Here is a 20,459-nt window from a genome sequence, read left to right as displayed (position 1 = left end):
TAAAAGGTGCCACTCTAATGCACCTTGTTAAATGAAACACCTTTTTTTTAGCACCTCTGTTTTTCAGTTAAATATAGTCTGATTTGTAGCCTTTTTTGTGTTGCCTCCCTTCCAAGCCTCTATTTTAATAATGAGATGACTCATCTGTGTGGAAGTGCAGAGTAAATATGGAACTCCCACAACATGTCTCCTGGCTGCCTTTTTACTGGCATTAAGGTTGATGATTTCATGCAAGAATTGAAAACAAAAAACAAAAAAATAAGGAAAAATCACATTTAAGCTCAATACTACATTGTAATCATGCCTTTGAGAATATTTTCTTTTACAGGTATTGTTTATCTCTGTTTATTTTGGTTGTTACCGTAGACTTTGAAGGGTTGACAAATCACTCTTAGAAGGATTTTGATTATAAAACTACTCCAAAGGTTGGTAATAATTACTAGGGGTGTGTAGTGGCAAAACCCTGACGATATGATGAATATACGTGTTCCACGATACGATACATATCATGATACATCCCAAGACTGTACCAGAATGATTTTTTACCTTTTTTAAGAGTATAACTTAGAAAAAAAAATTAAAGAAACCAAAAAGCAAAAACACAAAAGTTAGACGCTGAAGGACTCTAACAAAAAACTAATTAAATATCGTCTTGTCAGTATTTGAAATCGATACAGTATTGCCAAGCGAAATATCGCGATATATCACCTAATCGATTTTTTCCTACACCCTTAGTAATTTTTTAACTAAATGGAAACTAGTAAACAAGAGTGTTCTGTTGTCGCCACATTAAAGTGCAGAATGGAAGCTAAAGAGCTCTGCAGCCGCATTTCTGTTGATAAATATCCATATCCTGGTTCATCTCATGCGCATCTCACGTTTGCCCATCCTTAACCATGAGATCCATGTCTCTCTTTGTTTGTGACTCCCCTCCACACCTCCTATTTTTCTGCCTTTCTTCTTCTTTTCCTCTGTCATGCTTTCCCAGAGCTATGATGACATAGATTTAGAGAACGAGCCGTGGTATAAGTTCTTTTCTGAGTTGGAGTTTGGGCGGCCGGTAAGTCAGGGCTTAGATACTTCCTGGACTACGACTCTGTTGTAGGCTTATAGACTCCTAGAAGGGGCGGGGGCTAGTTTTGTCCTTTTTATTTTGGCATGTGGAACTTGGTGCAGTGTACCCCCCTACACACATACACAGGCACACTTGCAACAGTTTGTCATATGTGTCTGTGTTGGTTTGTTGACTAGCTACTAGCAGGCTCAAAAAATGTTTTTAAATAGAATTTGATTTTTTTTATCTGTATAGTTTAGCATAAAAGGGCTAATAATTTATAAATATTATTAATTGTGACAAAAAAATATTTTTTTTATAATAATCAGCCTGCTAGTATTTCTCTTTTGTATTGGTGGTGTGGAGGAATGCTCTGCCTGCTCCAAAGCTAAACACTACAGCACCCCCTACTGGATGCTGATGTTGACAATGTGCTAGTGGCCATAGTCCTGTGCAGCCTCCCCTGTGGGGTCAAATCAGCCCAAACTGGTTAACCCATAGTGGGTTACAGTGTCCCGACCGGTTTCTAGCACATGACATCAGATATTGACCTGCTGTTCTGGGTTCTTGCTGGTGAAAACCCACGCTGACATGAGACGCTGTGAGCTCCATGTTCAGCCGTGTTGACGTTTCTCCCTGCACCATTCGAAATGGGACTCATCACCTGGATAAACGCTTCAGTGCAGATGGTTCACCTGCATGCATCGAGGCGATGAGCCACCATGATTAGTGTGTTTGGGTTTACGTAATATAGGAGGAATTAATTTGGTTTTCACTGCAGCTTGTGCTTCACTTTGCTTCTTCTCACATTCTGCACGTGTGTGGTCAATGTTTGCATTTTCGTGATTCTGTGTGTGTGTGTTTTTTTTTAATACAGCATTTAAAAGTTAAATATTATATAAACATTTAGATTGCTAAAAAATGTGTGAAACTTTAGTTGTGTTTTTATTTTTTGGTGCCATTTTCTCTATTCTCTAACTGGTTTCACACTTTTTTCCAAATGTTTCTTATTGTTTTGATTTCTCCCCATGATGTCACCACTGCTTCTCGTCCTTCACGTCATCTTCACCCTACTATTCCTCCTCCTCCTCTCTCCCCCTCTCCCTGCTCACTGCTGCTGATTGGGGCTGAAGCCTCCTAAAAAACGGCTGGATTATAATCCAGACATCTCCACCCGCCAGCGCATTGAGGTAATGTCACATTCATGATCAATCCCAAAAATCTTCTGAGTTTCTAACCAACTACTTGGATTAACTCCTGACTTGTTTTCATATGTTTAATTTTTAAAAACAAAAAGTATTTTTTTTACTCACTTAACTGCTGTTGGAAAAATAAATTTACTAAAATATGTACAGTTTTTTCTGTTGGGTGCAATTTCTGGGCTATACACTCCTTTTTTCAATTTTTCTTTCTAGAAATACAACGATTTGTTCCAAAAATGCATCTCTCATTTGCTAAAAATGCAGGTGATCTGTTGGGATTCTCCAGTATCATATTGTTTACCATTCACTCCCATTCCAGTCGATCCATACCAGGTTTTGCAGTGCGACATTTACCCCCCCTCTCTCTAGCTGAGCTCACAACATCTTTTGCAGTATCACCTTTGCCCATCATCCTTCAGAGCAGCCCCAAAAAGAAAAAAAGCCGGCAGTATCGCGTTGTATGCCCCCAGCGGACTTCGCCTTGGCAGGTGTGCCATGTGGAACCAGCGTCCACCGCACCTTTGGCTGAGGGAGCGTTTAGAGTGTGGCACAGCATCAACCGCATGCAGACTGTGCATTGTATGTATGCCGCTCAAGCCTTTGTTCATCTGGAGCTCACATTTCTCTACTTTTTGTCTGCCCCCCATTCCAGACATCCCTCCACATCCCTCCCATTGACCAGGCTTCAGAGAGACCTGCAAGGTAACTGCTGTTTCCTTTATTTCCATCTGCATCCTCCCCTCCCCCCGCAGCAGCAGCCCCCCCTTGTTGTGTTTCAGCAGCGTGTCATTAGGCTGCTCCAGTTTACCTCGTGTGTTCTGCAAATATCCGGTTCCCGTTAATGATTATTTGCGAGGACTAGCATTAGCCTTTATTTTCCCTGATTCCAGCCCGCTTTCTCACTAACTAACTGAGCCTGAATAAATTAACCCCCACAAGCCCATTGACTCTGACATTCAGTCCTCGCCCCCGCCTCGGCCCTCCCACCCCCTCTTCTTTCTCCTCTGCTTGCTCTCCTTTCAGCTGCGTTTTCTATGGTGAGCAGAAAGGACAGAATAGAGATGGGGATGAATGGGCCATATAACTCATGTCACTGACTCCAGCTTCTCTCAAAGTACAAAAGCCCGCCCCCTTCACCCTTTTTAGATGAAGAATTTCAACAAAAATTAAATCTAATGTGAGTTTAAGCCTATTTTCACCAAAGTTTAACAAAGATTAGCATGTGTAAACACTTTTTTTGGCCTGTTTGGAGCTTCTGCAACTCCTTTAGCTGCATTTTGGGTGACAATCCAAACCCTTTCTCCTTTTGCATCCTTTGCATCCGCTTGCATGTGGAACATATCGTCGTCCACAGTGGGACAGCTGACACTTCACCGACTCCTGGTTGTTGTTGAATCGCGCAGTTATTGTGCTCCTGCTCAAAGAGCTGATCCCCTCAGCACCCTCTGCTGGGGGCTGATGATGAGGGAATACTGAAAAACAATGTTGAGGGTTGCAGAATTGTTCCTAAAAAAAATTGTGAAGTTGCAGAGTAAACAACTTTTTCATGTTGTATCCAATATATATATTTTTTTATACAATTTTTGTTTAAGCTAAATATAATTGAAGTCTGAGGTTGTGTTACGTTTTACTAAAATGTATGTGCTCAAATAAGTTTTTTCACTTTGACGTTAAAGGGAAAATCTTCATAACAAACTGCAAACATTTTACTGAGAGCGAAGATTCAATGAAATACGTTTTCTGATTTGTGTAAACTTGTTAAAGGAACATTTGAAAATGTTCCTACAGAAAGGCTGAATTAGGTAGGCATCCGTTCAGAAACTTCAGAAACATAAAATGTTCCTTTGTGTTGAAAAAATACACAGTGATACAGACAAAATATGATCATCTTTTGCCCTGAAAGATAATCAAAGCCTAGGTTGAGTGCTCAAAAAGCATTCTATGGGAATCATAAATAAATGTTCATCATCTGTGAAAAATATATTTATATATCTGCTGATATTTTTAGGCGTTCTAAAACTACAGATCTTGTAACAGCATTTTATTTTGAAAATAGATTTTCCGAAACCGGAAGCTTAAATATGCCAACTTCTGTCCCGTTCAGACCGTTCTGTGAAAATATTTTCTAATTTAAACCATTCCTGGCCTGAAAAGTTTCGGGACCACTGCTGTAGAACAGAGCGGGATCTCCGCACCAGTTTGTTTATCCTTTTCCTGTCCCTTTCGTTTTAGGAACACGGTGCAAAGAATGCCAGCTTCTCCCAGTTTCTTAACCATGTAGCCACAAATATTTGAATTTGTTGCATTACTTTTCCCTTATGACATTCAGCAGCAGTCCAGTGTAAAAGTAGCTGTCCTTAATGTTTGTTTTGCAGTGCTTCCAGCGACTACAGGAAGAGGAGGAAGTCGGAGCCGTCGAGTTCTCAGGCGAATGCTCAGCCTCCGAGCAGAGCTGTGACGTCCCCTAAATCGGCGGATGCATGCAAAGCCGGCAGCAGCTTAAAGAAGCCCGTAATTCGTTCGTCACCATCCTCACCCTCCAGAGCCAAAGGTAGTCTGAAGAAGCAATGCTCTTTTTGTTTGATCTCTTTGTGTGTTTGTTTCTTCTTCCCTGGTTGTCTCTCCAGACTGTTTAATGTCCTTTTTCCACCAGAAAATAATGTCTTTCTGATGTGATTGTAAGTTTCTGATCTTCTCCTCACCACTTCTCTTCCCTCCTCTCCAGCTCGTCCGCCCTGTCGCTCTCTACTGTTGCTTAACTTGCTTTCCTCCTTCTTCTTCTCTCTCATCACGCTGCTCTTGCTGGACATCTAAAAGGTGGGGACGCATGCAACATGTTTTCCAACAATCTGACCCCTGCAGGTCTTTACGAGAGCACCTCCCTGCCCCCCATTCCTTCTGACCCAGATCGTTGCCAAGAGGATGGCGCCCAGGAGGGCAGCTCCTCCTCCAAACAGTCTGTCTGCTGTGCGAACAGTTGGCCGACGCAAAACCCGGAAGCTGATGCGGAGAAGGCCCCGCCTTCCTCTGGCAAGCTCAAGTCCCGAAGCTGTGATGACTTACTGACCGACGGGCATTCAGCCTCTGGGGGGCACAACGCGGCCCGCTCAGAAAGTGCCGGCTCACTGGTGTGCGATGGGAACCCTCCGTCTGTTTCAGCCTCCAGTCACTCACTGCCTCCTCTTCACCGCCGACGCGCACACGACTCGCCAGGCTTTCTCCAGCTGTATCGTAAGATGCACCAGATCGACCGAGCTCAGCTCATCTCCTCTGAGGTCATCCGTTCGGTTCGCACTCGAATCCTAGAGCTGGAGCGCCAGCCTCATCTGCATCGCCATCGCCTGTCTCCTTGGGCGCCATCCTGGCGTGTCGAAGTGCCACGTGACATGGTGCCAAATCGAATTTCTGAATACGAGCGTCTAATTCAGAAGTCCAAATCTTTGCCCAACTTGGGCGACGGCGAGGTGCCCTCGGGCACCACTACACCAGGCGGCTCATCGTCTCGTGCTAGCAGTGCGGGTGGTGGAACACCCAGTTTACCGAAACGCCGCTTTTCTATAGAGTCATTGCTAGAGGAAGACAGCAACAACCACAGCAGAACTGCTCCGCACGGTTTAGACCGCCTACATGGACCTCGCAGCCCACCTGAAGGCCAGCCTCGTGTTGGGCCAGAGCCGGGCCGCGGTCCGTCTTTTCCTGCTCTCGCCGCTCCCCCGGCCCCTCAGGCCAATCAGGACTTTTCTGACAGTGAACCGGACGCCATTGCATCTGATCTCAGCGATTTCATCCAAGTAGAGGGCTCCTCCTTCTGCAGTGAAAGTGACTTTGATCATTGTTCACTGACCTCCTCTGAGAGCCAGTATGGCCCCTCGGCCCACCACAGTCAGCACCTGCGTCACCACCACCATCACCATCACCACCACCATAGTGTTCACCAAAGTCTCAGCCAAACCCAGGGCTACCAGCACCGCCACCTCATCAGCACCTGCAAAGGTCGCTGTCCAGCCTCATACACCCGCTTTACCACCATGCTTCGTCACGAGCGGGAACAAGCGCGGCAGGAGCACCACCGACCCGCCCAGCAAAGCCGCAGCGCCCATCCCCGAGTCCCAGACTCCCAGTCCCAGCAAGCGATGTCAAAGCTGGCCTTTTTGGTCAGCCCTGTGCCTTTCCGCAGAAAAAAGGGCTCCCCACCTACCTCCAGAAGAAGCGGCGGTGCTGGTGGTCGAGGCAGCAGACCCAAGTCCAAACAGGCCATCTACGAAGCACTAGACGCAGCCTTGAGAGACATTTATGAGCACATTCAAGCAGAGCGAGGCCACAGGAGCACCAGACCGCCGGACGATAGCATCCTGAGGAGAATACTCGCCGAACTGCTGCCAAACGTGCCTGAGAGGAGCTCCTCACTGCGGGGGAGGAGGGGCTGCTGGCACGGGGGGCACTCCTCTGCGTCCTTGTGCCCAGATGGAAGCCCCACGGGGTTCGCTCCGTGCAGAGCGGAGCCCTCCACACCGAGGCTGCAGTCCCCTCGGGTCCAGTCACCGATCAGTGCCTGTTACGGACGGCATTCGGAGGCCTCAAACATGAATGAATACGCAGAGGAGCGGGGCAATGGAAATAGTTTCTGCTGTTCAGGTGGAGATGATACACATTCCTATTAAACAGCATGCAAACCTGCTTATTTATGGTCATCAGTTGCCATCAAAGATTTTTGAATGCATGTATACACTGTATCTGTACATGCATACAAATAGAAGAGCGCAGATTAGAGCCCAACTGGTTATTTATATATATTTAAAAGTATTTATTCTGAGACTATTGAAATATTTGGAGGGTAATGTACTCATTTACTGCTGGAAGATGTGAAAACACCTTTTGCAGATGAGCTGAGCTTATTCCCCTTTTTCTGTCTGACAAAGACTGATTTTCCTTCCGTATTATCAGTTTGGCTCTAATACAGCAATGAATCCATTTGTTTTTATTGAAACGTCCAAATATTGCCACCATTTCTTCAAAATCCATTACCATGTTTATTTTGTTGGTTTGTATCAAAATGTTTTTACAGTAAATTCTCAAATATGTGGTTATGCATTTAACCTAGGATGGACTTTAATCAATAAACCAAAAACATTGTTAGATATTTTACTTTGAAATCCTATTCCGATCAATTGTAAAAGCGTTATCGGTGCACTTTTATATACATTACTGCAATTATTATCCAAAAGCAAAAAACCTGTGTCCTTTTCTACGGCACAGTTTCTGCTGAGTGGCAGGAGTTCATCAGAAATTCACATCTCATTTGTTGGTGGGACTGTTGGCACCCCCCTCCATTAGTGAAGCAGATTGGGCAACACATTCTCATTTTTACGACGTCACATATTGATGTTTGGTTAAGGACCCTCCACGTCACTTTTTGATGTTTTGGGTGTCACCAACAATTTTTGGCTGTTCGTTAAATCAAGGGGCCGCAACCCTCAGGACACGGTACTGGATACTGGACACGGACTGGTTCTCATGACCCGTCCAGTACTAGTACCCAAACCCAGAACCAGAATCCAAAACATCAATAATGTGACCCGCGGAGCAATCCTTAACCAAAAGTCAAAATGTGACGAGTTAGAAGTGAGAATGTGTTGGATTGGGGAGCTTGTAGCCCACCCTGCATATTTTTTGTTACTAATACGTTCTCTTTTAAATAGAATTTTTGTCACTCCTCTTAATTAACACCAATGTTAGTCAAGAAATACTCAGAAATGCAATTTTGAGCTTTTGTTTTATATATATCTATATATAGATATATATAGAGATATATATATAGATATATATACAGCTGCAGGAGAAGATATGTGAACCCTTTGGAATTACTTGGTTTTATTTATAAACTGGACACACAATTGTGTTCAATAAAAAAAATGAATTCATAAATGTGTTTAATTTAACTAAAGAATGTTTTTCCCCATCGTTGTGATTTGAATTGAGATTTAAAGAAAAAACACACCATGTGTCTATTTTGTACAGCAATTGAGATACTCCTATAGGGTTCACATACTTTCTCTTGCAACTGTATATCCTCCATCATCAAAAAAAAGAAAAAAAAAGCACAAAACTTAATTTTGAGCATTATTTATCCTGATTTAGTAAAAGGCTTTTATTTTCAAATACTTAGGGAAACAAATCTAGTATAAAGATGAAAACCGAACCAAAGTTTGAGCAAATCAATATAGCTTTAGAAGTCAAACAAAAAAAGAAATGGTGAAATATTTCAAGATTAAATTGGCTGTATAGAAAATACAAAGAAATATATTTTTAAAAAAAGGAAGTCGTTTAGAAAAAAAGCAAAAAGTCCCATTAAAATAAGGCTGTCACCCGTAATCTAGTAAATATTTAAGAATTTACTGTATATATTAGTCTGCTTGTAGTTCTGTCTCTTACATATTTACTTTCCGAACATGACTTATTTTCTGAAATATTGTCATGTGTGGCTTAACAAGTCCTTTTAATTGACTTTTCATGTTTCTTTTTTAAGTTTTCCAAGTGATTAAGCTCAACCTTGCATCATATTGCTTATTACAGTATAACAGACCAATTTGATTAAAAAAAATGTTTAAACAACTTCCCATTTAAATAAATGGAGTTTCTCTTTGTTCAATAAGCTTTCAAAAGCTGTTTTTGATCTACTTTTTAAAGTTTAAGAGACAGAATTGCTGGTTGGAGTAAATGACAATACTTTTATTGGTTGTTTATTGGTTTCTTTTAAAGGTTTTTGGTGTTATTTTTTTATTGTTTCCAAATCCATGTCTTTCTTTCAGTCATTTGCTTGTACCTTTGTGTTGTTTTTTGTTTTTTTCCGCCTGTATTCCCCTTTTTGTGTTCCAATAAATCTGTGCATGTGCCTGTTTTGTGCCAAATTGTGGAAAAAGTCTCCAGCCACTCTGTTTTCTCCTCTGTGATGGAAATAAAACACATGTTCCGACCTAAGCTCTTACTCCCTCATTTACCAGTCGGGGTAGCCTTATCACTTCATCTCTCCATTCTTTCCCAAATCCCATTTGTGTGTTCCTCTCAACAAGAGTTACCGTGGTAACCTCTGTCAACTTTTTTTTGTTTGTTTTTGAATCACAGACCAGGATGTCTCTAGAAGTTACTCCACCATGGACGGACGCCACACTCCTCAGAGCCGAAGACAGACCCCAGACAGAGAGGTATTGTCTGCAGCAGCCCAACTCTGTGACATGTATTTAAGTAGTAAGCGATAAACTTGTGTTTCTCCATGAGTGAGAGGGAACGGGTGAAAACAGTGTGATCCCTGTTGGCTCTCTCTCGTTCTGCTCCTCCAGGTCTCCCATAAACAGATGACACAACTCATTCTCTTCTCTCTCCTCCATCAGAAACAGCCTGCAAGAGCCATTTATGATTTTAAGGCACAAACTCCAAAGTAAGTAATGACGGACGAACCTTCATGCACTGTTGCTGAACTGTGCATCAAATACGCCTGGATGCGGCTGCAGGATTTTTTTTTTTTATCTCATTGTTTGCAGTTTCTTTTGCTTCTTTGGTTAACCCTGTAATTGCATGATAATACCCCGCCTCAATGGTTCCAATTATTTTTTGTGGATAAAGCAGATTTTTGCATGGCTGGATTTACTTTGTTGGGCTTTCGTGGCTGAGATTTTCATGCCTGCGAACAGGAAGTGCTGCAAAACCTGCTGTGTGTGACATGACGGTTCAAGTGTGAACACACAGCCCCTGCGCTGCTTACACATCTGTTACAGGGAGTTGTCATTTAAAAAGGGTGACGCGGTGAACATCATTAGGCAAATAGATAACAACTGGTATGAAGGGGAGCACCGAGGACGAGTGGGGATCCTACCTATTTCATACGTAGAGGTGGGTCTGCATCGCAACAGAGAACTTTCCAAATACTTACATACTTGTTGCTGCGTTCTTGATTTTATTTAATTTTCTTTACACCAATCTTGCAGAAAGTGGCGTCCTCAGAGAAGCAGCAGCCGATCCGTCCGCCTCCTCCTGCACACGTGAGGGAGATCGGAGAGGCGGTGGCCCGCTACAACTTCAATGCTGACACCAATGTGGAGCTGTCATTGAGAAAGGTCGGGGCTTATGCCTTAAAATTCCTTTAAGTCTTGTTTTAATACCAGACAAATGCATGAAATAAGCTGCATGATTTATAAAAGGTTTAATTAACTATTATCTTAATTGTCTTTATTTCTAGTTAGCATATAGCTTAAACACATCAAATTTAAAGCTAATGATGGTTAATATGTGAGTTTTACATCCAGTTTACGCATGACCCGATTAGTCGACTAATAGAAAAATAATCGGTAATTAGTCGAGCAATAAAATAATCATATGCGGCCCCTTAAACCGTTTAATCTGGCCCTCCACACTGGAATAAATTACTTTGGTAATACTCTTGACGTGGTTATGCGTCTGTGTTGTGTAGGGCGAGCGGGTGATTGTGATCAGGCAGGTGGACCAGAATTGGTACGAGGGGAAGATTCCAGACACAACCAAACAGGGCATCTTCCCCGTGTCCTACGTCGACCTCGTCAAGCGCTCCCCATCCAAGAGCTCCGCCCACCACGTGGATCCACACAGTTACCATGGCAGCAGGACGCCCAGTTCCACACCTGTCAAGGTAAGACTGTGAGGGAGTCTTTCACTTTTGACTCTACTGGAGACATAAAATCATCATCATCATCATCATCATCATCATCATCACACCCTGTTAGTCCTGACTGTTACTTTCTAGACACAATCAGGAAATTCTCTGTTCTCGATGCTTTATTTACCATCTGTTCCTTCTTTCCCACTTTACTTTTCTGGAGCCGCTCTATCATTTACCTCCACCTTCCTCCACTCATGACCTGCTGTGCCCCCACCCCTCTCTGAGAAGGCATGACCTGCAGGCCGTCACCAGCGAGTGGCTGTCCCTCACCATGGATCTGTCCGCTTTCACTCCAGCACGCTCCCTCGCCTCCACCCCTACTCCCCCCACTCCGCCCCCCCTCCCCGTCGGTTTTAAGGCGGGCTCGCCTGCTCTGTTGCAAAAAGGCTCCGCCCCCTTTCCGTCAGCAGTGCCACCTCTCACAGACAGACTCGCTGGTTTCCGACACGCCCCGACTTCGCTGCCTTTCTCCCAACCCTCTCCCCCACCTGCTCCACCACCACCTCCTCCTCCTCCTCCTCTCGCTCCACCTGTCACTCATTCCTCATTCACCTCTCCTCTACCAGACTCTTCTTTTCGATATACCGGAGGCAGAGGGTTTCAAACCTGTGACACAGATCCCTTTAGTAAGCCTCAGGTTTCCTCCTCTGTAAAGACACAACTTCCACCGCTCAAAGCCTCCGCCCACGAAAGCGAGCGCAGCAAATCCCCCGACATCGAGCTGAGGGTGAAAGACCCCTACGACGAGCTGCTGTCCATCATATCGGACGAGTCAAACCCCACAGTCGAGGCTTTCAGAACGCCCTCAGGTGACTCCCTTCCGCCCAAGCTTAGCTGGGATTCTCCAAGTAAATGGGGTCAGCCAAAAGAACTGTCCTGCCGAGTCGATGCAACCGACAAGCTAACAGCAAACGCTCTGTTAGAGGCAACCGTTTACACGCCTGTAACGGTGAAGCCGAGTCCCTATTTACTCAGAGAGCAGCCGACGACTCAGAAGGAAGACGCGGGTGAATGTCTGAGGCTGCCACCGGGGGCAGCAGAGGACTGCAATGAGTTATTTATTGAGGAAGAGGATGAGGCTCAGACGGACAAAGAGGAAGACACCCCAGTGGTGAATGAGAGGCTCTGTTTACAGGTAGAGCATGGTGTGAGCTGTGTCAGCTGAGCTCCAAAACACTGTCAAGAGGCCTGTAGGCACAGAGATGATGTTTGTTTTAAAGTAATAAGGATAAAACTTTAGAGGGGCAGGAAATAGTCATAACTTTGTCATTAATATTTATTATTATTATTTAAAACTAAATTTAATTACATATTCAATATATGCAACATTTAAATTAACTTCAGATAAAAAAATAGAAAGCATACGACACAAAATAAGGATGTTCAAAGGAGAGCTCATGACTCAAGCCAATGGAAGATTCAACAGTTTTGTTAAACATCTGAGATTTTTTACCTCAAATTTTGCAGAAAAAAGACTGAAAGGCCGCATTCTAACAAAAAAAAAAAAAACAGCTGCTCCAAACACACCCAGTGTTCAGATGAAGTCTTAGTAATCTTTCAACATCCGCTGAATCTCATATTGATAATTAAATTTTATAAATGACGGTGCACTCATAGTGAGTTATTTGGTCCTTTATACTAATTAGGTACATCATCTTTTCAATATAAAATACATGACACCTTGTCATCAAGAGTGTTAATATTCTAAGACTTCCACACTTGAGATGTGGGAAATAAATAGAAATCATAGAATTAGAACTATAAACCAATTTTCATGGTGTTTATCTGCATTTAGAAATCTTTATTCACAGTTGGTTTAAAAGTCAAGAAACTATTTCCAGCTGTAGTCTTAACCCTTTAACACCTGAGGCGTTACGGGTGACACTTAAACATAAAATCTTGCTGATTTGGCAAATTCTGGCACAAGCCGCTTTTCTCCTTCAGAATCTGCTGGAATGCATTGATTGTGTTAACTGTTGAAAAATTACAGTAAATCAAAGAACATAAATACTAGAGCTTCGTTGTTAAAGGGTTAAACAAATTATCTTTGAAAACCACAACATTTTCTTTTTGTTAGGTACAAAAAATCTGCTGAATTAGATGCAGTCAAAGTATTTTTGAAGAACTAAAATAATGTGTTAGTATTTAGGTGGACAAATTCACAAACTTCCACCTAAAAGGAAAAAAATACTGCTATTATGTTAAAGACTCACTCACTGTTTTTGTAGCATTTTTATCACGATGAAGGACATTTACAAATGTTTTCTTTTTTTTTACTATTTCTTTACTCAATTTGTTGTGGAGGAGATAAAAAAAAGCTGTTTGAATAAGATATTTTTTTTCCAACAATGGGGAAGGGGGCGGGGTTGCTCTGCACAAATAGTCCCGCCCACAACTCAGAGGCAAATTTCTAATGAACTGTATCCGCTCTGCAGAAACTATGTCCTAGAAAATGATACTTTTTTTTCACATTTTGCCTAAAAACAGCATAATCCTAATTAAAAGAGCACTGGGAACGCTTTGAAAATAGGTTAAAAAAATGACTGATTAATATTCTATTCAGTATTCATATAGCCCAATATCACAATACAGTTGTCTTAATGGCATGATATGAAATATGACAATATAAGCTTCTAATATGTTACAAAAACACGTTTTCTAGGAGTCCAAGGGTTTGTTCAGTCTGTTTTCCACGTCTTTTCTGAGTTTTATTCAACACAAACGGGGTGATGTCTGATAATGTCATCGTGTCATTCCGCTTCAGTTTGTTTATGTTTGTGTTTACTCCTGTAGGCTGAAGTCTCTGCTTCCACTCTGACTCAGTTTCCTCTCACTGGTCTCCTCCCACCCTCCACACCACCGCCCGTGACCTCCACCCTTCCTCCTTTGTGTCCATCGTCTCTTTCTCAGGCACCCCAGCATGAAGGCGGCGTCACCATCCTCTCCTCCTCCTCCTCCCCTCACCCCCCACCCCTTCCCCGACTCTCCGCATCCCCGCTGCCTCCATCTGTGTCCTCGCCCCCCCTTCTCGTCTCACATTCCTCTGATGTTCTCTCCCAGCCCACACCCTCCTCTCGCTCCTCCTGTCTTCCCTGTCCGGCCCCGTCCTGCCCCGTTTCAGACTCGCAGTTCCACGCCCCACCTCCATGTAAAACTGTCTCACCCCCCCTCTCCACACCCCGCCCTTCTGCCCACACCGCCCAGCATCCAGGATGTAGGTCTCCCAAGGTGAAGGTAAAGCAGGTCTGCAGAGTTGAGGCTTCTAATTAAAAAAAAAACAAAAAAAACTTTCTAACTTACTTATAATATCAGGAAAAAATGCCTTATTTTAGCTTATGAGGCAGAAAGTTGTTTGTGTTTGTTGTCCTGACTAGCACAGAGTTCCACAGGCATCAGCATGTCCATTGATGTTTAGGGACTGTCAGCTCAGAATCAAGGCTGCTGACTTCTGAAGATGATAGGTCTGTTCCCTCTGGTCTTTCTGCCCGCTAAGCAGGATCCGGTTGTTGGCGGTAAACCCCCTCGTAGCCCCATCTTGTCCCGGAGGTCCTATCTGTCACCAGTTAGAGGTCGCAGGGTAGGGGGGCATGTCTTCACTCAACCCGGCTTCACCCGCTCTCGTGTCGCTGTGCCAGACTTTAGAAAAGAGTTTTAAACTTCTAAAGTCGTGTGTTTTATGCATTCAGTGTGATCTGAGATGGGAAATTTGAAAAACTTTAAATGAGTGGCAAATCATTTCCCATCAAACCTTAAAAAACTTCTCAGATGACACTTAATTAATTATTGTTGTCTCTCTGACACTTTTTTTTTACAGCGGCTAGTGCAGGACGCTCTACACGGGGGAGGCGATCCGTAAGTAGAATTTACAGTTTTCCAATTGTCTTTTTTTATATAATCTTGCGTTTTTCAATTCTGAAGTATAAGCCGTGTCACACAGCAGCAGCATACAATTTGCACACATTGCACGGAGTAAAACTGTCCATATGAGTAAATGGAAAAATGAAGAAAGTTGTGGTCTTTTACGTGACATTTTTACACATGTATCACAAGTGAACCACAGTAAAACAATTGAAGAAGTTCAAAAAAACAACCCAAAAAACTCGTAAACCCGCGCTTCATTGAATTTCAACGCTTTGATATTCAAAATATTGGGCAGAAATCACATCGTGTCAGCACAATCGACTGCACCTGCTCACGTCGCAATGTTTTGTTTTAATTCCCCTGGTCTGCACCCGTTCTAGGGAACCCCTGGTGGGAGCATCAGCTGGACGGGGCTCTGTATATCCTGCTGGAGGGGTGAAATAGTGACAAATTTATATACCCATCACACATGAACCATGCGTGATTATTCCACTGTGTATATGCAATTTATTAGTGATTTGTGCATCGATTACTTAATTTCAACATGATATGTGCATCGTAGAGGTGATACAAAAGTGATATATGTGTGAAAAGTCTGTTAGACATACGTGAAACTGTCATGGAAAACCACAAATTTGTGAATAGATTTTGCAAAAATCACACACCATTGCATAAGATTTATGTAATAATTGCAGATAAACTATATAAAATACACACAAACTTCAAAATTCTCAACCGACCAAAAATTTTGAACATTGATCCATGGACAAAGCGCCGATTGTTGGTAGTGGGAGTGTGACACTGCCTTAAATGCAGGATCTGTAGTTCTACCTGTACAGTGTGAGTCACATGAGCGTTTTCCTCATAGGTATCAAGCTCTTTACAACTACATACCTCGCAACGAGGATGAGCTGGAGCTGAGGGAGGGGGACGTTGTGGATGTGATGGAGAAATGCGATGATGGCTGGTTTGTTGGTAAGACCATAAATAAATAAAGAGAGAGAATAATTGTTGAGAATAAAAAGTAAAAACACATTTGTGAGCACAGATTTGATACGATAAAAGTTGCCCCCAGATAAAGACAAAAATGAATATTTCAATAAGTTAGGATAATAATGATGGTTACGAGGAAAGTATACAGGACATTTCATGCACAAAGACAATTCCAAATGCTACATAAAACATTAAAATAAAAATTCAACAGAAAATCATTAAAATTAAAATTAGAAGAATTTTTAAAATAACTGAATTTAATGTAAGTAAAGTAAAGATGCAGATGTTCCTTTTTTGGATAAAAAATAATTCAAATGCAGCTTTGAACTTTGGTTAGTTTAATAGAGATTTAAATAAACTAAGTGTTTCAGCTGGTCGAATGTTGGATACTGTCTGCACTCACACTGTACTGAACCGCACCAGCGTTCTCTTTGCATGTATAACCAAACAGCATCTACAACTAATCTTTCAGAAAGAGTGACACATTCTTAAAAGCATCTTTAAAGTTTTATAGAAATAGTTCAAAAATCAGGGCAAAAATCCTCTTTTGGCAAAGAAGAAAAAATATTCCAACAAGTTATACTTTGATGTGAAAACAAATGAAAATAAAGTCAAATCCAAATATTTGGGGCCAATAGGGTTTGTTTAATTGTTGAATTTACTTGAATTCAACACAAATCCATAGTTCTTTGCATGTACTCTGTCAAACTGTAACCTTACAATAAATTTGTTTTACATTTTTTTAATACGTATTAAAAAAAAAAAGAAGTCTGTGACCACTAGATGTCAGTGTTGCTTCACCTTACACTATATGTAATGAACCGAATAGCAAATTTATATATTTTTTATCAACTTCTAACATTTAGATCTTTTGTGTCACAAACATAACAAAAAGTTATTTTTCATGAACAGAATTTTCATTTTGCATGTCACTGAACATGATGACAAAATATTAGGGATATTTCAGGTTTTATGTACATTTAAAGACGTAAAAAAGGAATTATTTTACTAACGAAAATAAGTGTGTCTTCAAAAAGCTTTAAAAAAACTAAATCTGTTTTTTGTAAACGTGTTTTAAATGTATAAAGTCAAATGTTGCCGCCTCTGCTCAGCCTACAGGAAAGTGAAGTATTTAAGAACATGTCCATTTAGTTTTTTTTTTCTTTTTTTAGTTATCCGCTCTCCCGTCTCTGACCTTCTTTCTCTGTTGGATTGTTTGTGCAGGGACCTCCCGAAGGAGCAAGTTGTTTGGTACCTTTCCAGGAAACTACGTGAAGCAGCTATAATGATGATTCCAGACTCCCTGAGGCTCCGCCCCTTTCTGTGACCTGCTCATCACCGTCAGCACAGCGCCCGCAGGACGTCCATAGAGAGACCTACAGCACAATGTTGTGTTTGCATTTACTTGTGGCTTGAAAACTTCCCACACAGAATCTTTAGCTCCAACTAGCCATAGATCACTGAAGACTACAATAAGATAAATAGTTTTTTTTTTCTTTGATTTTTTTTTTACTACAATTTTGTTTTTGTTTTTTTTTCATATCATTTTTCATAAGCTTATTTCACTTTAAATTCAGTTCTACAAAAGTTCTTCATGGTAACATCTAGAACATTTTCTGGATTAGGAGGATTATTTCAAACACCAACAAGTATCCAGGTTTCGAAGCATTTATTTATCTGTTTTTTATCCTATTTTATTACGATTGATGCACTTTAACAAACCTGAACACAAAGTTTGTTCCCATGTGATGACAGAGAACTTCCTAACTGTGGGGCTTCAGGGGACAAAGTCATGTGGGGAAAGGGAAAGCATCGGTATTATATTTATTAGATAATGATCTGTGGATTCATCTGTGTTATGACGTGGTTTTAAGGCGGTTTAAAACCATCGTGGTTTGTCTTTTTATCTATTTTTATGAAGGATCGTTCCTGTTATAATCAAGTGTCCATGTAGGTTCACATTTCAAGAGGAGGATGAAGACAAAGTCCTGCTGTTTGGTGTTGAATTTATTTAAGAATGTTGCAGGAATAGATAGAAATTTCTAGAAAAACTACAGTTTTTTGAATGCAGTTTCTCCCCTTTAGACCGACGGTGTCTTTTAACCCCGTGAGAGGATCACTTGTTGGAGTTTTTCACACTAAAAACACTTTTTTGTTGTTGTCATCTCATGTATTTTATAAGTGATGGACACAGTGCAAGAAGACTGATGTTGAAGCACCTTATGATAGGTCGTCCCTCACGCCACTCCCTTCCCATCATTCACTGCATCAGCTGCTGTGAGAACACGTGTGTCTTTGCTGTTTTGTAAACATATTTTGTATGAGAGCTATTAAATGGGCGGCATCACCTGGGTTTATACATTTTTTCTTCTCACCATCTCATTTGGTTTCCTTTCTTCACAATTCATTCACTTTTTTATTTATTTTCAATCCTTGGTAACAGAAGTTGCTTTAGCTTGACGGTGTAGAGTCGGCCATCGCCGCTTTACACGCCACTCGCTACAATCATAGCCGTGTTCGTGTGAATCTCTTGGAAAAATAAAGTTATGACTATGAGGACTGGAGGACATGGACCTGTTTGAAAGAGCAGCAGGGGCTTTTATTTAAACATTGATAGGAAATTGAAGTTTTTCTCCTGACGAGTTTCTACATGTAGTTAGATTTAAAAAAAAAAAGTCAAAATCTACAATAATTCTTGAAGTATTTCTACAATATTGTAGCACCTGTTGATGCTTTTATGGCCCTGTATTGCTAATAAAATCCAACTGGTAGATGACTTATTTTATTGTTTTTTTTTTCTTTTGATTGAATTCAGAATTTTAAAGCAGGAGATTAAATTAAAAGTGTCAGTTTTTGTAGGATTTCCATGTCTCTTAAGTGTACCAGAGTTCCATTTTTTCTGTTTTTAATCAGACTAGGATTTAATCTCCTCACACTTTTGAATGAAGCAGATAATCCGAGCACAGAAACTGGTGCAGACCATAGAAACTGTCCTTGATAAACCCTGACTGCAGGAGCTGGTGAAGTAGATCTGCTTTGGGTCGCTTTTAACAGAACTATTTCAAGACTCTTACATTTTTCATGTTTAAAAACAAAAAAAAACACAATCTTTTGCACTAAGAGCATTTTTTCTTCTGTTTCTTTCTATAAACAAGGATTATTGGAACCATTTTGCCTTATAGCCATCAGTCAGGTTAGAGTTACTTCATTTGGAAGTGACTTTATTTTCATCTGTACGAGCATGAACACGTTCCATGAAGAGATTATTGACACAGATTCCAGAGATGACAGCATCTCCTGCCTGCTGTGCTGTCAGATTAGGGACGACCCCCGGAGCTTGTTGATACGCTGCTATTGCACAAAAACTGATACTTACCACACCAGGAATATTTGTGGTTTTTATGAAAGCTCGCACAATTCATACACGATCCAAAAAACAAACAACACAGTGATAGTTCCAGTAAGTGATTTTTTTGTCCTTTTTGTAGTCAAATATTTTAGAGAAAACGTCTCAGATTTTGACAATTTCAAAGGAAACTAGTGGGAAAAAGTTTAGTTGAAGTTCAAAACTGAGAAGAATAAGTGAAAAGAAAGAAGGGGTGTCCTGCTGAGGAACAAAAGTTCTCCACAGCAGCTTGTCTGTGCTCAAAACACGGTTTGGATTATTTACTGACACATTTAAGCAGTTGGTATCTATTTGCACACCGCTGATCAATAGCTAACACCCAGACTGCTGTGCAGAAGTTTGCAGTCGTCTGATGTGGAGATAAAGGTATCAAAATAAGAGAAAAAGGGGACAAACTTTTTTTTTTCTTTGATTTTATTTTATTGGACAGTTTGTTATATGAAAGTAAAATCAGATATTGTACCCAACACACCAATCAGGGTTGATGTTTGAATCTATGTTCTGAAAAGGCTCAGAAGTCACATCTGAAATTATGAAGAAAACTTCTGCCAGTATTCTGGTGTTACCGGTGACAACCGTAAACTTGTGTGCTCTGAATGCAATTTATCTCCATGTTTTATTCATAAACGATCATATTGTAGAACAGAATAGGTTTTTGAGACAAAGGAAGCAGTAAAATCCTTTTTATCGTCTTTCAAACAAAATGTTCAAAAGTATGATCACCATTGTTTGACTGAATGTGAAGTTCTGAAAAGCTCATTTAGTTTTATTTAGTCTACAAAAAAACTACAATGTGCAATGGTCAAATTAACAAAAAAAAAAAACTGAACAGTCAATTCATGTCAATAACTATCGACAGGCAGGCCCAGATGTTAAACACCATGCATGTCCGTGGGCCAAATGCGACCCACATTAAAATGTCTAACGTCCTGCAGGCTCCTTCAGAGAACCACTAATATGTAGCTGCCTGCATTTTCTAAAAACACTGTGTACAATGTCTTGATTGTTCAATAATTCATTTTCTAAACCTGTTTTGTTCCTTTTGGGGTCACAGGGCTGCTGGGGCCTATCCTGTCCACTTCCAGGCGAAGGCAGGGAACAGGTCACCAGTTTGTCCCGGGGCCACAATCACATACCCATTCACACTCGCACCTAGAGACAATTTAGAGTAACCGATAACCTACTGAATAAAACATGTTTCTGGATGTTGGGAGGAAGCTGGAGTCAAACATGTAAACTCCTCACAGAAAGGTC

At 41.3% G+C, this 20,459-nt stretch overlaps 1 protein-coding gene across 11 annotated transcripts in view; it reads left to right on the top strand.

The window, feature by feature from the left end:
* The window catches only part of sorbs2a (sorbin and SH3 domain containing 2a), a gene marked incomplete at its 5' end in the record, with an annotated part of 44,994 nt that extends 26,419 nt beyond the window's left edge, over positions 1-18,575 (top strand). For 3 of the 11 annotated variants that reach the window (XM_036212033.1, XM_036212039.1, XM_024259340.1), the window contains 16 exon segments: positions 989-1,060; positions 2,188-2,244; positions 2,909-2,958; positions 4,632-4,807; positions 5,074-6,891; positions 9,379-9,458; positions 9,594-9,691; positions 10,029-10,143; positions 10,239-10,367; positions 10,721-10,915; positions 11,106-12,080; positions 13,739-14,188; positions 14,442-14,522; positions 14,760-14,797; positions 15,675-15,781; positions 17,024-18,575. In XM_036212033.1, coding sequence (XP_036067926.1) covers positions 989-1,060; positions 2,188-2,244; positions 2,909-2,958; positions 4,632-4,807; positions 5,074-6,891; positions 9,379-9,458; positions 9,594-9,691; positions 10,029-10,143; positions 10,239-10,367; positions 10,721-10,915; positions 11,106-12,080; positions 13,739-14,188; positions 14,442-14,522; positions 14,760-14,797; positions 15,675-15,781; positions 17,024-17,085 — 4,503 coding nt within the window. In that variant the 3' untranslated portion in view covers positions 17,086-18,575. 11 annotated transcript variants of the gene reach the window in all.
* Between the last annotated feature and the right edge of the window lie 1,884 nt (positions 18,576-20,459).

The sequence above is a fragment of the Oryzias melastigma genome, linkage group LG1 (assembly GCF_002922805.2).
Source record: "Oryzias melastigma strain HK-1 linkage group LG1, ASM292280v2, whole genome shotgun sequence".
Classification (NCBI taxonomy): Eukaryota; Metazoa; Chordata; class Actinopteri; order Beloniformes; family Adrianichthyidae; genus Oryzias; species Oryzias melastigma.
The sequence above is the reverse complement of the archived record's forward strand: the minus strand, read 5'-3'. Positions and strand labels throughout refer to the sequence as shown.